Source organism: Artemia franciscana, chromosome 19 (genome assembly GCF_032884065.1).
Source record: "Artemia franciscana chromosome 19, ASM3288406v1, whole genome shotgun sequence".
Taxonomy (NCBI): Eukaryota; Metazoa; Arthropoda; class Branchiopoda; order Anostraca; family Artemiidae; genus Artemia; species Artemia franciscana.
The window spans coordinates 25,900,984-25,920,211 of NC_088881.1; the positions used below are offsets into that span (position 1 = coordinate 25,900,984).

Genomic DNA, 19,228 nt, shown 5'->3' on the forward strand with positions numbered 1-19,228 from the left:
TGCACAGACAATGGGACAGCAAAGAATGTTGTATATTCGCAAGTTTTACGTAGTTAAAAACATATATATATATATATATATATATATATATATATATATATATATATATATATATATATATATATATATATATATATATATATATATATATATATATATATATATATATATATATATATATATATATATATATATATATATATATATATATATATATATATATATATATATATATATATATATATATATATATATATATATATATATATATATATATATATATATATATATATATATATATATATATATATATATATATATATATATCACAGGTGGGACATAGGGACACAAGTACAATGGCGCGTAACGACTTACGCGCGCGGGGGGGCTTGGGGGGGCGCGCAGCGCCCCCACCAACTAGGTGTTGGGGTGGCGCTTCGCGCCACCCCAACAGCTAGTATATATATATATCTATATATATAAAAATAAGTTGTCTGTGTGTCTGTCTGTCTGTCAGGTGACGTCATGTTTCTGTGTCGACTGACGTCATGAAGTTAGTTGTCGTCATTTTTGCTATGACGGTGACGTCATTAAAGATATTTAAGACATATATGTTCACGTAGAAATCTATTAATGTTTAAGTTTAAAATGACTGATGAACTTACAATGGCAAAAGCCGATGAAGATGCTCAAAGAGTCTATGCCAAAAAACTTGCTGCTGATAGAGAAAGTCAGAAAAGAAAGCGTGCCGAGGAATCATAAGAACAGCAAGGAAACAGGCTTGAGGCTAAAGAACGCAAAACCGCGCAGTTAGATGAAGATCCACCTGGAGAGCGAGAGTCAAAACATATCAAAACTGAAAATGATAGCGATGATGATTGGGTTTGGGATTTTGACTTGGATATGGTCATCAATGCCTACCAGATTTTAGTTAAAAAAGACAAAGGTTCGGTGATATGTTTTTCATAGTGAAGCTGAAAAATAAAGAAGAAAAAGAAAACTGAAAAAAGAAAAAATGTAAAAAACTAAAAAATACTAAAAAGAAAAAACACTCAAAGAGACCGGGACACAAATGACGACCGGGACAGAGGGAATATAAATAACGACCGGGGCACTCAAAGAGAAATTACAGACTGGGATACCGGGACACAAATGACGACCGGGACACAGGGAATATAAATGACGACCAGGACACAGGTATTTAAGAATATCGTTCAAAGACAAATTTTTAATTGTAAGAAGACCGTTGAAAGAGAAATTTCTAATTGTAAAATGACTGAAGAACCTACAATGGCAACACCCGAGGAAGCTGCTCAAAACGAATGTATTCAAGCCGAAGTAGCTGAGTTGGTAAAGCGTTATGTTTCAGGTTCTAGGTCCGAGAGGCTCCAGGTTTGAGCCTTGGCTTTAGCATTAATACAGAAGAAGAAAAAAACTAAAAAAGGTAAAAACTACAAAAAAACTAAAAAGAAAATATATATATATATATATATTTATATATATATCTATCTATATATATAAAAATAAGTTGTCTGTCTGTGGATGGATGGATCAGGTGACGTCACCTGAAAAAACTGGATCAGGTGACGTCAAAACTGAAAAAACTAAAAAAAGGCAAAAACTACAAAAAAAACTAAAAACTAATAAAAAAAACTAAAAAAGCTAAAAAACTAAAAAAACTAAAAAAAGGCAAAAACTACAAAAAAAACTAAAAACTAATAAAAAAGCTAAAAAACTAAAAAAACTAAAAAAAGGCAAAAACTACAAAAAAAAACTAAAAACTAATAAAAAAAATAAAAAAGCTAAAAAACTAAAAAAACTAAAAAAACTTAAAAAAGGTAAAAAACTAAAAAAACTAAAAAAACTTAAAACTAAAAAAAACTAAAAAAAAGGAAAAAACTGAAAAATAAGCTAAAATAAAGGTAAAAACCAATAAAAAACTAAAAAAAAAACTGAAAAAACTAAAAAAAGGCAAAAACTACAAAAAAACTAATAAAAAAAAGTAAAAAAGCTAAAAAACAAAAAAAACTAAAAAAAAACTAAAAAAAGGTAAAAAACTAAAAAAAATAAAAAATAAAAAAAAAACTAAAAAAAAGGAAAAAACTGAAAAATAAGCTAAAATAAAGGTAAAAACCAATAAAAAACTAAAAAGAAAAAAAGGAAAAAACTAAAAAAAATTTTCATCTAAAAAACTAAAAAAGGTAAAAACTAAAAGAACTAAAAAAGAAAAAAATAAATGACGACACTCAAAGAGAAAGCGACCAGGACAAAAGGAATGTTCGATTAGCAATCAACAAAGCACCGGGACACAGGGAGTATAAATGACGACCAGGACATAAGTAAAAAAAAAAAAATAAAAAAACTAAAAAAAAGGTAAAAACTACAAAAAAACTAAAAAGAAAAAAAAACTAAAAACTAATAAAAAAACTAAAAAATCTAAAAATCTAAATAAACTAAAAAAGAAAAAAAAAAAAAATAAAGGAGAAAAACAAAACTTAAAAAAAGGCAAAAACTACAAAAAAAAAACTAAAAACTAATAAAAAAAATAAAAAAGCTAAAAAACTAAAAAAACTAAAAAAAACTAAAAAATGGTAAAAAACTAAAAAAAATAAAAAATAAAAAAAAATAAAAAAAAGGAAAAAACTGAAAAATAAGCTAAATAAAGGTAAAAACCAATAAAAAACTAAAAAGAAAAAAGGAAAAAAACTAAAAAAAATTTCATCTAAGAAACTAAAAAAAAACTAAAAAAGGTAAAAACTAAAAGAACTAAAAAAGAAAAAAATAAATGACGACACTCAAAGAGAAAGCGACCAGGACAAAAGGAATGTTCGATTAGCAATCAACAAAGCACCGGGACACAGGGAGTATAAATGACGACCAGGACATAAGTAAAAAAAAAACTAACAAAACTAAAAAGAAGGTAAAAACTACAAAAAAACTAAAAAGAAAAAAAAACTAAAAACTAATAAAAAAACTAAAAAATCTAAAAATCTAAATAAACTAAAAAAGAAAAAAAAAGGAAAAAAATAAAATATAAATGACGACCGGGACACCGGGACAGGGAATGGTCGATTAGCAATCACCATCAACAAAGCTCAAGGGCAATCATTAGAATCATGAGGTATAGATCTGAATACAGATTGTTTTCCCATGGACCATTATATGTTGCATATTCAAGAGTCGGTAAACCTGACAATCTATTTATATGCAAAGACAATGGGACAGCAAAGAATGTTGTATATTCGCAAGTTTTACGTAGTTAAAACCATATATATATATATATATATATATATATATATATATATATATATATATATATATATATATCTATATTCACAGGTGGGACATAGGGACACAACTACAATGGCGCGTAACTATTATGGCGCGTAACGACTTACGCGCGCGGGGGGGCTTGGGGGGGCGCGAAGCGCCCCACCAACTAGGTGTTGGGGTGGCGCGAAGCGCCACCCCAACAGCTAGTATATATATAAAAATAAGTTGTCTGTCTGTGGATCTGTCAGGTGACGTCATGTTTCTGTGTCGACTGACGTCATGTTTTCGACTGACGAAATTACAGACCGGGACATCGGGACACAAATGACGACCGGGACACCGGCACATAGGGAATATAAATGACGACCGGGACACAAGGAATGTTCGATTAGCAATCACCATCAACAAAGCACCGGGACACAAATGACGACCGGGACACAAGGAGTATAAATGACAACCAGGACATAAGTAAAAAAAAAAATTAAAAACTAAAAAAAGGTAAAAACTACAAAAAAACTAAAAACTAATAAAAAACTAAAAAAGCTAAAAAAAAACTAAAAAAGAAAATAAAATGAAAAAGGAAAAAAAATAAAAAATAAAGGAGAAAAACAAAACTAAAAAAAAAAAAAAACAAAAAAAAAGGTAAAAAACTAAAACCTAAAAAAAGATCAATTCAAAAACGAATGTATATACAGACCGGGACACAAATGACGACCGGGACACCGGGACATGACGACCGGGACACAGGGACACAACTACAACAGGGACGCCGGGGGGCTCAGGGGGATATATAAATGACGATGGCGACACAGGGAATCGTCGATTAGCAATCACCATCAACAAAGCTCAAGGGCAATCATTAGAATCATGAGGTATAGATCTGAATAGCCTACGGATTGTTTTCCCATGGACCATTATATGTTGCATGTTCAAGAGTCGTTAAACCTGACATTCTATTTATATGCACAGACAATGGGACAGCCAAGAATGTTGTATATTCGCAAGTTTTACGTAGTTAAAAACATATATATATATATATATATATATATATATATATATATATATATATATATATATATATATGCATACATATATCTATATTCAAAGGTGGGACATAGGGACACCAACTACAATGGCGCGTAACTAATATGGCACGTAACGACTTACGCGCGCGGGGGGGCTTGGGGGGGGCGCGAAGCGCCCCCACCAACTAGGTGTTGGGGTGGCGCGAAGCGCCACCCCAACAGCTAGTATATATATATAAAATAAGTTGTCTGTCTGTGGATCAGGTGACGTCATGTTTCTGTGTCGACTGACGTCATGAAGTTAGTTGTCGTCATTTTTGCTATGGCGGTGACGTCATTAAATATATTTAAGACATATATGTTCACGTAGAAATCTATTAATGTTTAAGTTTAAAATGACTGATGAACTTACAATGGCAAAAGCCGATGAAGATGCTCAAAGAGTCTATGCCAAAAAACTTGCTGCTGATAGAGAAAGTCAGAAAAGAAAGCGTGCCGAGGAATCAAAAGAACAGCAAGGAAACAGGCTTGAGGCTAAAGAACGCAAAACCGCGCAGTTAGATGAAGATCCACCTGGACAGCGAGAGTCAAAACATATCAAAACTGAAAATGATAGCGATGATGATTGGGTTTGGGATTTTGACTTGGATAAGGTCATCAATGCCTACCAGATTTTAGTTAAAAAAAAACAAAGGTTCGGCGATATGTATTTCATAGTGAAGCTGAAAAATAAAGAAGAAAAAGAAAACTGAAAAAAGAAAAAATGTAAAAAACTAAAAAATACTAAAAAGAAAAAACACTCAAAGAGAAATTACAGACCGGGACACAAATGACGACCGGGACAGAGGGAATATAAATAACGACCGGGACACTCAAAGAGAAATTACAGACTGGGATACCGGGACACAAATGACGACCGGGACACAGGGAATATAAATGACGACCAGAACACAGGTATTTAAGAATATCGTTCAAAGACAAATTTTTAATTGTAAGAAGACCGTTGAAAGAGAAATTTCTAATTGTAAAATGACTGAAGAACCTACAATGGCAACGGTACCACCATCGAAGTAGATAACCAGTGGGTTTACGGCCAACCTACCATCTTCAAAGATACCACGGTAGGAAGACTCTATACCGTTCACCCCAATCAACATGAATGCTTCTTTCTACTTCTGCTTTTGGTGAATGTACCCGGTCCGACATCCTTTGAGTATTTGAGAGCTGTAAACGGTACTATACATGACACTTACCGTAGTGCATGCCAAGCTCTGAATTTATTGGAGAATGACCAACACTGGGATAACTGCATCAATGACGCGTGCGAAACGTCAACCCCAAGTCAAATTCGTGCACTTGCTCTCCATCAGCTCCTACAGAGTTATGGGAAAAATATAAGTCAAAAATGTCCGAAGATATACTCCATCGAAAACAGTTAGAGACGTCAGATATGACTTTTGATTTTACATCAGAAATTTATAACCACACTTTAGTTATTATAGAAGATTTGTGCGTACGTATGGCAAAGAAACCTCTTCAGGATTTGGGAATGCCTTCACCTAACCGTATCGCTGCTGTTTCGACATGTGTAGAATTGGATCGTGAACAAAGTTACAGTACGAGTGATCTATTGTCTTATGTACAAAATAACATTTCCAAGTTAACGTCGGAACAAAAAGACATTTATGATACGATAGACTCAATTTCAGGACGTATACAACTACCTGCTGATTTCGGTAATTTAGTGACGTCCAAAAATGAATTGATTGAAAAAGTATTTCCGAATATTCTAAAAAATTATAAAAATAATAAATGGCTAAGTGAAAGAGCGATTCTCGCACCCAAAAATATAGACGTCCACGAAATCAACAATATTGTTTCGACCAAGATTCGAGACCAGGCAGTCCTTTGCAAGTCAGTCGACACAGTTTTGGAATGAAGCAGGTAATTATCCATCTGAATTTTTAAATTCCATCGATCTTTCAGGGTTTCCACCACACGTGCTACAACTAAAAATAGGCGTACCAATAATACTTTTAAGAAATATCAACCCACCAAAGCTTTGCAATGGCACGCGACTTGCCGTAAAATAAAAAATGGAAAACCTAATAGAGGCCACAATCTTGACAGGGCCTTTTGAGGGTGAGGCTGTTCTTATTCCTCGCATTCCCATGATTCCAACGGATCTGCCTTTTCAATTTAAAAGATTGCAATTCCCAATTCGATTAGCATTTGCAATCACCATTAACAAAGCTCAAGGTCAATCATTAGAAAAATGTGGTACAGATCTTAATACTGATTGTTTTTCCCAAGGACAATTGTACGTTGCATGTTCGAGGGTCGGTAAACCTGACAATCTATTTATATGCAGCGACAATTGGACAGCGAAGAATGTTGTATATTTGCACGTTTTACGCAGTTAATTTGTATTGTATCTATCTATCTATCTATCTATCTATATAAAAACGAGTTGTGTGTATGCATGTTTGTTTGTTTGTAAAAAGAGTGTTTGCATATGACGTCATTATTAGTGCATACGGCTTTATATATGCACAGACAATGGGAAAGCCAAGAATGTTGTATATTCGCAATTTTTACGTAGTTTAACTCCTTCAGACGAAATGAATGCTTGCCTGAAAAATTCTAATTTATGGGCACACGTAAAAATATTAAAATTAACCACAAATATGCCTGTCCGATTGCAAAACGATGACTCTGGTCAAACATTTTCAGATCAATTGCTGGCAATTGGAAACGGAAAGCTCCCAGTAGTGTGAAAGCCAAAATTGTTGTATATTCGCAATTTTTACGTAGTTTGAAACACATATATAAATCTATCTATATTCACAGGTGGGACACAGGGACACAACTACAGTGGCGCGTAACTAATATGGCGCGTAACGACTTACGCGCGCGCGGGGGGGGGGCTTGGGGGGCGCGAAGCGCCCCACCAACTAGGTGTTGGGGTGGCGCGAAGCGCCACCCCAACAGCTAGTACTAAATAATACATCCTGCTAGTTTCCCTTTTCTTATTACTTGGTAGAGGCACTGCCCATGTTTTATATTTGTTCTATCGTTTTTTACCTTCCTTCTTCATGTCCCTTTTAATTTTGTTTATATTTGTTTGGGTTTTATAAAGTTTTACTCATTTTTACCTTTCTGACATGTTATGCTCAGTTTAAGTAATGTCTAATGAATAGATTTTCATTCAGACAAATTTTATCGCAACATTCTTTTACTGGTGTTTTAGTTTTAGTTGCTATTTATGTTTTCTTTTGTCCTGTTGTTATTTATTCACCCCAGAATAGGAATTCAGCCCTTTGGGACTTTTGATAGCAAATTTTTCAAATAAATATCTTATATAATTAAAATAAAATGCAAATACACATTGTTAAAGATGGGAAATTTGTTCTATTATTGGCAACTCTATTTAAAGTGAAAAAAATTGTCTATTTCTCCTTCTACAACTAACGATTTTTTTTTTAGCATATTAAGTGCTTTTTTTGTGAGAAACAAGTTTCTTTTCTTACATTGTTGTTTTCAATAGGAAATCTCGTTTTGCCATGTTCAGTTGCTTTTTTTGTCATTTTGATGTACTAAATAAAAATCTTCAGTAGTTAGCAGTAGTTTTTGCTGCATTTACCTCTCAAATCATCCATTTTTTGATCAGAGCTTAGAGCTTACTAGTCTGGGTCAAAAGTCATTTAACTTGAATTACAAATAGGTCATTGAACATAGAATTTTCATTATATTCTCATCAAAGTCCTTAGGTCATTGATGAGAATTTCTTGATCAGAGCGCAATGCTATAGCATTGCCTTTAGTAAAGGACATAAAGCTACAATGTTTTATTATTTTTTCTCCAGAGGCGCCTCATATGGAAAGGATGGTCGTATAAACTTCGGAAGGGGGCTCATTCGATTGAAGTTCTAGTGCCCCTTCTGAGAATCAAAAATGATTGGGGGGCAACTAGCCTGTCCTCCCACGCCTTTCCCCCAAATGCATCCCAAAATTTTTTAGATAATCATTTTGTTAAAAATAGTTCTAAGATCAGATAACAAAAACTCTGGGGTCAACACAACCCCGCAGGGCCCAGGGGCAGGTGCTGCAAGTTATGTCCTGGGGGTATTTATGGTTCTTATGGAAGTTGTGCTCGTTTAAACTTCAGAAGGGGGCTGCTTTGATTGGAAATTGAAAATTCTAGTTAACTTTTCAATAGTCAAAAGATAGAGGGCAACTTGCCCCTCCCCACGCCTGTTTTTCCACAACCTCATCCAATAAAAATTTTGGGATAGCAATTTTGTTAAAAGTAGTTAAAACATCAGATAGCAAAAACTACTGGGTCAGCACAACCCCTCAGAGCCCTATGGCAAGGGTTTGAAGCTATGCCCCAGGGGCATATAAGGTTTATGTAAGGGCCGGTCGTATAATCTTCATAGGTGGCTCATTTTATTGGAAATTGAAAGTTCTAGTTACCCTTTGAAGAGTCAAAAGTGATTGGTAGGCATCTACCCCCCCCCCCACACACACACACTCTTTTCCCCAAAATATATCTGATCAAAATAATTTGAAATAGTCAAGAATCAGATACCCAAACTTTGAGGTGAACATTCCCCCCCCCCCAGAGCTCTGGGAAAGGGTTGGAACTTGTGCCCCAGGGGCATACAAAGTTTATGTGGAAGAGGTGATCGTATGAACTTTGGAGGGGACTCAAATGTCAATTAGAAATTGAAAGTTCTAGTTCCCTTTTTAAGAGTCAAAATTGATCTGACGGCAACCAGTCCCTCTCCCCAACCAACCCTTTCCCCCCAAATATGTCCTATTGAATTTCTGTAGCCATTTTGTTCAAAACAGACAAACAACCAGGGATAACAGAACTACCAGGGGCATATAAGGTTTTTTCGAGGGGATGGTCGTATAAACTTTGAAGGGCACTCACTCGATTGTAAATTGGAATATATAGTGACCCTTTTAAGTCAAAGTTGATGAGAGGGCAACTAGCCCCCCCTCTCCGTTTCAAGGCCACTTTTTCCCATTTGCATCAGATAAAATTTTGAGATAACCGTTTTGTTCAAAATAGTCAAAAGATCAAATAACAAAAACTCTGAGGTCGACACCCCTCCGCCCAGAGCCTGGGGGCAAGTTATATAAGATATGCCCCAGGGACATATACGGTTTTATGTGATGGGTGGTCGTTTAAACTTCAGAGAGGGCTCATTTGATTGGAAATTGAAAGTTCCAGTTACCTTTTTAAGACTTCTCAAAATTAATTGGAGGGCATCTACCTCCCTCCCCTCCACACATCTTCATTCTTTCCGCCAAATGCACCCAGTCAAAATCTTGAGATAACCAATATATTTGAAATAATTCTATGATCAGGTGACACATACTTCAGGGTCAACATAACCCCCTTATACCCTGGGGGCACGTAAGGTTTTTATGGAAGATACCCCTCCCCCACCCTGTTTTGTTAAAAATAGTGTAAACATCAGATAACAAAAACTCTAGGGTCGACACAACCCCGGGGTTAACATACCCCCTCCCCCCAGAGCCCAGGGGAATGATTGTAACTTATACGCCGGGGCATATAAGTTCTTTTTATGGAAGAGTAAACTTCAGAGGGGACTCAAATGACAAGAAATTGAAAGTTCTAGTTTCCTCTTTGAGAGTCGAAAGTGATCCGATGGCAACTAGCTCCCCTCTTCCGAAAACCCTTTTTTCCCCAAATATGTCCGATCGAATTTTTTAGATATTCATTTTGTCCAAAATAGACCAAGGATGATATAATGAAAGCTGGGTGTTAAACAACACGCCAGAAACACGGGAGGCAAGTGTTGTAAATTATGCTCCAGGGGCATATAAGGTTTTTATGGAAGTAATTGTTGTAAAAATTCGGAGGAGCTCATTCTAGTGTAAATTAAAAGTTGTAGTTCCCTTTTTAAGAGTCAAAGGGGACCGGATGGCACCCTTTTTTCCTTAAATGCATCTGTTCAATTTGAGATAGCCATTATTTTAAATACTCCAACGATCAGATAAAGAAGACTTTGCGGCCTATACCCACCAGAGCCCGAGGAAGGGTTGTAACTTTTGCCCCAGGGGAATGCAAGGTTTTTATGGAAGAGGTAAGATTCGGAGGGGACTCAAATGACAAAGAATTGAAAGTTCTAGTTTCCTTTTTGAGAGTCAAAAGTGATCTGAGGGCAACAAGCCCCCCCCCCACCATTTCTATTTTGGCTGAAATAGACCAAAGATCATATAATAAAAGCTCTGGGGTTTACACAACCCCCCAGAAACCCCGGGGGGTCAAGTGTTGTGAATTATGCCCCGGGGTGCATATAAGGCTTTATGGAAGGAATGGTCATATATATTTCGGAGGGGCTCATCCCTGGAAATTGAAAGTTATAGAATGGCACCTATCCTTCCTACCCCAAATCCTTCCGATAGAATTTTTGAGATAGCTATTTTGTTAAAATAAGTCAAAAGATCAGATAACAAAATCTCCGGGGTCAACACAACTCCCCCGGAGCCTGGGGGAAAGTGTTGTATATTATGCCCTTGGGACATATAAGGTGTTTATTTAAGGGTTTTAAAAAGAGATCAAAGATCAGATAAGCCCAACCCCCATCCCCAATCAAAAACTTATTAACTATGGTTTATTTCAAAATTTAAGGAAACTGGCCCCTGCCCCTCCCTGCATCCCCCCAAAAGATAATGTGTCAGCGTTATTTTATTCCAAAATTATGAGAACTCTCCCCCGGCCCTCCATGGACTGACCCACTCAAAAAAAAATTATTAACGATGTTTCATTCCAAAAATCCTGGGAATTCAGTTTAATTTTATTAGCTCTTTCCAAAACTGTTCAAGACATCTATATTCTTCACTACAAACAAGAGTTTGGCTACTGTCTGTTTCCTTAATGGTAAAAGTCAAGGCCTACTGCGTTTTTGGCGCTTTACTAGAACGAATTATGTATTACATATATTTTCTTTTGTACTTATTACAACGTTGAAAATTGCAATGAAACCAGGCCAGGATTTACCAATAGGCCCACTAGGCCTTGCGGCTTTCACTATCCCCGCATGTTTTGGGGATTTCCTCGAAAATCTTGCAAAAACGGAGCGGCAAAACGCTTGGGCCCAAAATCGTCAAAGATTTAAATCTGGTCCTGAGTGAAAGCGAATCTTGAGCCGGTGAGCTTTCAGCAAACAAAATCGTTATATATCAAATATTCAGTTCGATTTTATTAGTTTTTTCCAAGACTGTTAATTTATTTTGGAATAACAATTTATTTTGAAATAGGGAATTTTGAAAAGCTTGAAACTTTGGCAATCAAAAACGAACAGAAATTAATTTTAAAAAACTTCCAGAAAGGTAGTTTTTAAAGAAATGTAAAGGCCATATTAAACTTAAGACCATAAGAAATAGAAAGCAATAATAACTCAAATTCAGAACGACCAGGAATTATTATTAAAGAATAAATGAAAACCAAAACGGACAGAAATTAAATAAACAATCATAGCAAAAAAAATATACATCAGGTAGTAATATAAATGAATAAATAAATATTAAAACGAGTAAAGCTTAAATTGAATATGCATTTCAAGCTTGAAACGAACAAAAATCAATGCAAACAAGAGTTCGGGTTTAGCTAAAACAAGAGTAGGTTTTAGACTTTTAAAGTGAAAGAAGGAGGCAAAACCCAAGCTTGCTGAAATTGCTGACTAACATAAAAGGGGTACATATCGTATACAGAACATTAAAAGACAGTATTTCTTTGATGAAGAAACAGCTATCATGTCATTATTTGCCATAACTTGTAAAATTAATCAAGATCATAAAATCATAAATCAAATCGTCACAAATGACTGACGTTGCAATTGTTGAGGATCTTAAGAAAATGGAGACACCCGTCCAAAATAGGACCAATTTCATCTTAAGAATAAATATTTATGAAATCTAAGACTTACCTGTCTGAGACGCTAAATGATATTGGTGGCAAAACTGTCATCAAATCCGATGAACGTATTTGTCAGATTTACTTGTCTCTTTAGCTACGTAAGTATGTCTAAATGTATACCTGCTTATAAGGAGGAGGGATAGTGATCAAAATTATTCCAAAGACCCTCCGCCCCCCTAAACCTACTATCCCCAGAAAAATTTATAAGTTATAACCTTAAAATTCTGTTGTTTTTTTTTGTATCTTGATCTCTCAGGTAAGACCTGTGTCTACTTATGCCAAGAAAAAACAGCCTTTTAGATTTTAGTACATGAGGGCAAGGGCTCGGTTCTCAGCCTAATTTTTTTTCAACTCTGCCATATATTCGGAGACGAGAAATGTAGCTGGGAGTCTTTTGTTTCATATTCAGATGACCTTCTGCTTTTGAACTCATGTTTATTAGATTTAAAAGAGATATTCTCTCAAACCGTTGAGCTATACAATAGTATCGGCCTAAAGGTAAACCCTACAAAAACGGGTTTTCTTGTATGCTCTTGTATGCGAATACACGATCCTTGTATTCGCACACCATCGGGAGAAATTATACGTCAAATTGACTTGTTGAGATACCTAGGAGTTGAATACGACAGCGATTCAAGGATGATGCGCAGGCTTATCTGGCAAAATGTTTACAAAAATTTGTGCTCTGGGTATGGAAAACTAGTCTTACTGAAGAATGATGTATATCGCCGTGTTCGAGTCGCCTATTTAATGCGCTTGTAGCGCCTCATTCTTTGTATGATGAGCATTGGGAAATGTTCACTATCACCAAAAGACGGGAAACGTGCACTAGCGATCAAATGTTGGCTATGTTCCTGCATAGTTTGCCGCCTTGGCATTCACATTCTGATCTTAGCATAAGATATTCTGCCATAGATCCTAGTACTAAGTGTATCCAAATCGAACGACATGCATGTAAATGAGCTGGAGGTCTTTTGTACAAGTCTCCGCTAACTCGTTTGTCATTGATGTAGTTCGTCCCATGAAGTGATATTTGTATTTATTTGAAGTGTCCTTTGTTTGTTTGTTTATTAGTGTTTTTTTTTTCTTTATTAGTGTTTTTCCCTTATTATAGTTTTTTAATCTCTATTAGTGTTTTTTTCTTTATTTTCTTTCATTACTCCACCTGTGATTTTGTATCTTTAAAGTGGGTATTAAAACACAATCATTCGTTAATTTTTCAGCAGCCGTAAGTAAGAAAAAGAAACCAAAGAAAAAAGAGAAAAAGGAAGAAAAGGTTTCGGATCATGAAGATGAAGGAGACGTAAAAGGGATTGAACCCCCTAAGCTGCCTGAAAAGCCTGCTGGGAAGAAGTCGAAAAAGAAGCTGAAAAAAGAATCATCTGATGATGACGATGATGTGTATGATCCAATCGAGGCTTTAGAAGAATTTGGTGCTCCTAACGAAAAGGAAGAGGAAATGAAAGAAGATATAAAGGTTGCTGTTGAGAAAGGTATGGTTCTGTGACAAATTGCTTTCTTGTCAAAGAATCTAGGTTGTGCTCTAGCTAAATGTCTAACATATATACCTAAAAAAGCAAAATTTCATTTTCGTAGTCTTTTTTTTCTCTGGGAGCAATTAAAAATATAATCCGACAAAATATAACCCAGTGCGTTCTTAGGGGAAGGGGCGTCGATGACCATGATAGAAGTCACAAAGTATTTGGAGCGTATTAAAAATAAAACTATTTTGTATAATGTTTAAGTCTGTATTATGTAATATAACATATTGTAGCGTATGTAATGGAGCCTATATAAGCCTGTATTTTGTAAAACTAAATCTATTTTGTATAGTGTAACCTTTGAAATGCTTTTCATTTTTGACAGAAGCTTTTTTGGAAGAGATTTTAAACAAAATATACTAGTTTTGCCTGTAGAAACAAAATATTTGTTACCTTATAAGCTATAGAATTTGAACCATCCTTCACGCTTCCATGAAAGGGCTACAGAACCCGTTTTAGTTTCCATTAAAATATTTTCAATCAAATGTTTATTTTTAGATGATATTGCAGCATAACTTGTTATGATTTGTGGCCTCTGAAATCCCTTATACATAATTTCTATAGCGTGTAGCTTCAAGGACAGCCTTTGTGTTTTAAATTGAAAGAGCTTGTTATTTTCATAATTTGAGACACTGTCAGCTAATGGCCCGGATGAAGGACCAATCCCTGGTTACAAAGGGGCCAAAATTTTTATTTGCTACCATTAAGTTTGTTTGTGTTGAAGATGTAGTTTTGGTATTAGTTTATGCATCATAGCAGCAAAAGATCTGACGATAACCGATTTAATATTGGAATAAAACTATTTTTTCCAGCTAGAAAAAATAAGAAGTGAATAATAAACAAAGATATTAAAATAGTTTAGTCAAAAATGAAAATGATTCTAGTTTTCATAGTTATAAGAGTAACTGAGTCACTGAGCAATTAAAGGAAATTTAGCACATGCGCCACAATCTAAGATATAGAAATTTTTTATTCTTTGGAAATAATTAAATAATAAAGTTTAACATATATTGCATATTGCTATCTGGCCGTTTAAATTTACTTAGGTGAAAATTGTACTGCCAAATATCTTTTTAAAATAAGTTTCGTTTTAAATTAAATAGAAAAAAATACAAGCAAACGAAATTAACTAATAAGCACATTGATTTTTTTTTTCTTTTTGTCATTGACAATCAACACACAGGGATTACAAATAATCCCATTGTGTTGTTGAAAAAAAAACTGGTGTATACTAAAATATTTTGTATTTAAAATATTTGTCCTAAATGAAAATCTTGAGTAGTTAGTAGTAGTAGTTTTTGTGTTTACCTCTTTAATCTTCCATTGTTTTGATCAGCGTTTCCTTTTTTTTACATCATCAAAGTGCTAAGATTTTAGAGCTTACTAACGTTGGTCAAAAGTCTTTAAATTCATTTTTTTAGCCAACAGGCCATTGAACATAGAACTTCCTTTGTATTCTCATCAAAGTCCTTAGATCTGTGATCAGAATACTTTGATCCTTTGAAAGAACTACCTGAGAAGTAATATCAGAATCCTCATTTTAATTTTAATTTTTCTGTAAGCAGATAGATTTAAAAATACTGGCCTATTATCTATTGTATCAGATTGCCGACGCTTCTTGACTACTAAGGTCCCTGCGTCGGCCCTGCAGTGCATTACTGCAGCATGATTCGATCTCAGGGTTCCGTATTACCAAGCTAAACCAGATTTGTAAACCGTTACCGTACACTGGTTTGAACTCATATCCTAGTGTCTCTAATTCTTATTAGCCCTTCTTTCAGCCTACTCACCATTATCAAGGTCTATAGAACTTACATTGCTGACTAACGTGACATGGGTACATCTCATACAGAACATTAAAAGGCAGTCTTTCTTTGACGAATAAACAGCTGTCTTGTATTATTTGCCATAACCTCTAAAATGTATCCATATAATGTTGCAATTGTTGACGATGTTAAGGAAATGGAGAGACTTCAAAATTGCACCAATTTTGTCTTAAAAATAAGTATTTATGAAATCTAAGATTTACCTGTTTGAGACACTACATGATATTGGTGGCAAAACTGTCATCAAGTCTCTAATGAATATATTTTTCGGATTTACTCGTCTCTTTGGTTACATCTGTTTGTCTAAATGTCACCTGCTTATAAGGAGAGGGGATAGTAATCAAAATTAATCTAAAGACTCCCTGTGCCCCCTAAACCTACTATCCTCGGAAAAATTAAAAAGTTATAACATTAAAATGTTTTTTTTTTTTTTGTCTTGATCAATCAGGTAAAATCTGTGTCTACTTATCCCAAGAAAAACAGCCTATTAGATTTTATGTACATATTTCAGCAGCCATAACTAAGAAACAGAAACCAAAGAAGAAAGAGAAAAAGGAAGAAAAGGTTTTTGATCATGAAGATGAAGAAGGAGGCATAAAAATGAGTGAACCCCCTAAGCTACCTATAAAGCCTGTTGGGAAGAAGTCGAAAAAGAAGATGAAAAAAGAATCATCTGATGATGATGATGATGTGTATGATCCAATTGAGGCTTTAGAAGAATTTGGTGCTCCAAATGAAAGGGAAGAAGAAATCAGAGAAGAGCTAACGATGGCTGCCGAGAAAGGTATGGTTCTGTGACAAAGTGCTGTCTTGTCAAAGAATCTAGGTTGTTCTCTAGCTAAACGTCTAACATATCTCAGAAGCAACAAAATTTTATTTTCATAGTCTTCTTTTTGCCTCTGGGGGCGATTAAAAATATAGTCTGACAAAATATACCCAGTGCGCTCTTAGGAAAAGGGGCGTCAATGACCACGATAGAAGTCACAAGTATTTGAAAGGCAGTAAAAATAAACATATTTTGTATAATACTTAAGCCTTTATTATGTAATATTATGTATAGCGTATACAACAGAGCTTATATAAGCCTGTATTTTGTAAAACTAATCCTGTTTTGTTTAGTGTAACGTTTGAAATGCTTTTCATTTTTGACAGGAGCATTTTGGAAGAGATTCTAAACAAAATATACTAGTTCTGCTTGTAGGAACAAAATATTTGATACCTTCTAAGCTATGGAATTTGAACCGTCCTTCATGCTTCCATGAAAGGGCTGCAGAACCCCTTTTAGTTTCCATTAAAATAGTTTCAATAAAATGTGTATTAGATGGTGTTATAGCATAACTTGTTATGATTTGTGGCTTCGGAAACCCCTTATACATAATTTATATATCATACAGCTTCAAGGACACCCTTTGTAATTTAAATTGAAAGAGCTTGTTATTTTCATAATTTGAGACACTGTCAGCTAATGGCCCCGATGAAGGACCAATCCCTGGTTACAAAGGGGCCAAAATTTTTATATGCTACCATTAAGTTTGTTTGTGTTGGGAACGTAGTTTTGGTATTAGGTTTATGCATCATAGCAGCAAAGGTCTGACGATAACCGATTTAATATTTAAATAAAGCTTTTTTTTTTCACTTAGGAAGAAAAAATAAAAGAAGTGAATAATGAATAAAGAAATAAAATAATTTAGGTAAAAAAGTAAAAATCGTAGTAAGTTTCATATTTATTTATAAGATCAGTTGTGTCTTCACTAAAATACTGAGCAATTAAAAAGAGAGAAAAAATAAACGAATTAATAGAAAAAAAGTAACAGTTGTATACTACTTGTAAAAATAATGGGTGGAATAACGTAATACGGAATAACGTAATGAAAAAGCGCCTGATTCAGACAAATAATGCTGCGTTGCACCTACGCAAAAAAATGTGGGATTATGTTCCTTCTAATTGCGTAAAAATCTGAATTGATGCCAACTTTCCTATACCTGTCATTTTTTTTCTTTTTGTCTTAAAGGATTAGTTAATTTTTTATCTTCTTTTGGATGTACATAGAAATTTGTCTTGAAAGGTCGATTTTAAGAGAAAATCGCATAAAGTAAATAAATTAATTTGAAGCATGAAATGGTTGAAAAAATAGCAAAAACCTTAAGATTCGGAATGATGACCGGGAGGGGCGCTGTGGGATTCGTAAAGGTAAAAAAAAAAGGTAAAGGATACGGCATTAGACTTTACAGTCCGTACCGGCGGTGCTGATCTCCGTTTCTTGGCCCTTCAGCCAGGAAGTGCAATGGGGGGGTGGGGGCCAGCCCCTCAGGTTGCAATGGGGGGTTGTGTGATTCGTATGGGCACTCTCTTCATTATTAGTGAGTTTTTGTAATGTTACCTCATTTCAGGCAAGAAAGATGGGGACAACTATCACATTACAGTAAGAAAAAAGAAGAATGATAATGGAGAAGAAAAGAAAGATTTACCTAAAAAGATTGTTAATGGAGAAGATCTAGAGGTACGTATTTGTTAAACATGGGCAAACAAGAGAGAAAAATTATATTTATCACATAATTTTGATGCTATTATTGATAGCCTCATTTACTTCTTGCCTTTCGGATTACGGCAGCCAATTTTATGCCCCTGGAATCATTAGTATTCATCTAGGGAAAAAAGTAAATGATTTTTTAGACCACGCTGATTTCCCATTTACGAAAAATAAAGCGAGAAAAACAGGTTTAATTTAAACAGAGCGGTAACAAAGGTTAAAAAACTAACAACAAATTAATTACTAATAAAAAAATTCCGTAATTTTTCGAAATTACGGTAAAGTTTTTTGAATTTTTTTTTATTAATTAATGCTTTGTTAGTTTTTGTTCTTTGTCACTGTTTTGTTCAAATTAAACCCATTCTTTTCGCTTAATTTTTTTAATTTGCTTTTTCGTTGAGGGAAAAAGAGGGAAAATTTTGATTATCACAGATTTTTGAGGCTGTCATTGATAGCCTCATTTGACGCCGATATTTGAATATGTTGCCGCCAAAAATATGACATCGATGCATTTGTCAAAAAAACGTTGCATAACCTGGTTTCGTTTTGTTCCCTAGGGGTAGATAGTCCTTTCATTAGTTAGGTGTTAAACTCTTTCGGTGCCACGGATGAAGCGAGGATAAATAATGATTATAGGTTACTGCACCGTACAAGAAAGACAAAGCAGTATGGTACTCAACCGTCTGTCAGTTTATAGCGCCACTGAGATCGGGAATGTTCATGTCCTGGAACAATTTATAGTAAGACGGTATTTAGAGGAGAATTTTCTGTAGAAAAGATTCGAAATATGTACCTGACCACGCATAAATTCTTAAAAAAAAAAAGCATCAGATACTAAAGTTAACGTTGCAAATGTAAAAGTGAAGAAGTAATAAGAAATAGAAGTAAAAAATAATAATAGAAATAAGAAGTAATAATAATAATATTACTTCGCGAAGAAGCAACATAACCACCTCTAGCCAGAGCAACAGCGCAAAGCATTGTCAGTTTCTGAGCTATATTTTCATTGCGGGTTGTCGCTTTTCAAGGAAGATGGCCCTGAGACAGGTTGGATTGAACAACGGCCTTCTGGCATG

At 34.7% G+C, this 19,228-nt stretch overlaps 1 protein-coding gene across 3 annotated transcripts in view; it reads left to right on the forward strand.

Annotated features, from left to right (window-relative positions):
* The window catches only part of LOC136039479 (ATP-binding cassette sub-family F member 1-like), a 43,098-nt gene that overhangs the window by 11,397 nt on the left and 12,473 nt on the right, over positions 1–19,228 (forward strand). The window contains exons 3-5 of one of the 3 annotated variants that reach the window (XM_065723262.1): positions 13,478–13,747; positions 16,133–16,405; positions 18,013–18,122. In XM_065723262.1, coding sequence (XP_065579334.1) covers positions 13,478–13,747; positions 16,133–16,405; positions 18,013–18,122 — 653 coding nt within the window. The remainder of the gene's footprint in view (positions 1–13,477; positions 13,748–16,132; positions 16,406–18,012; positions 18,123–19,228) is intronic. The other 2 variants (XM_065723263.1, XM_065723264.1) reach the window with 2 other exon arrangements.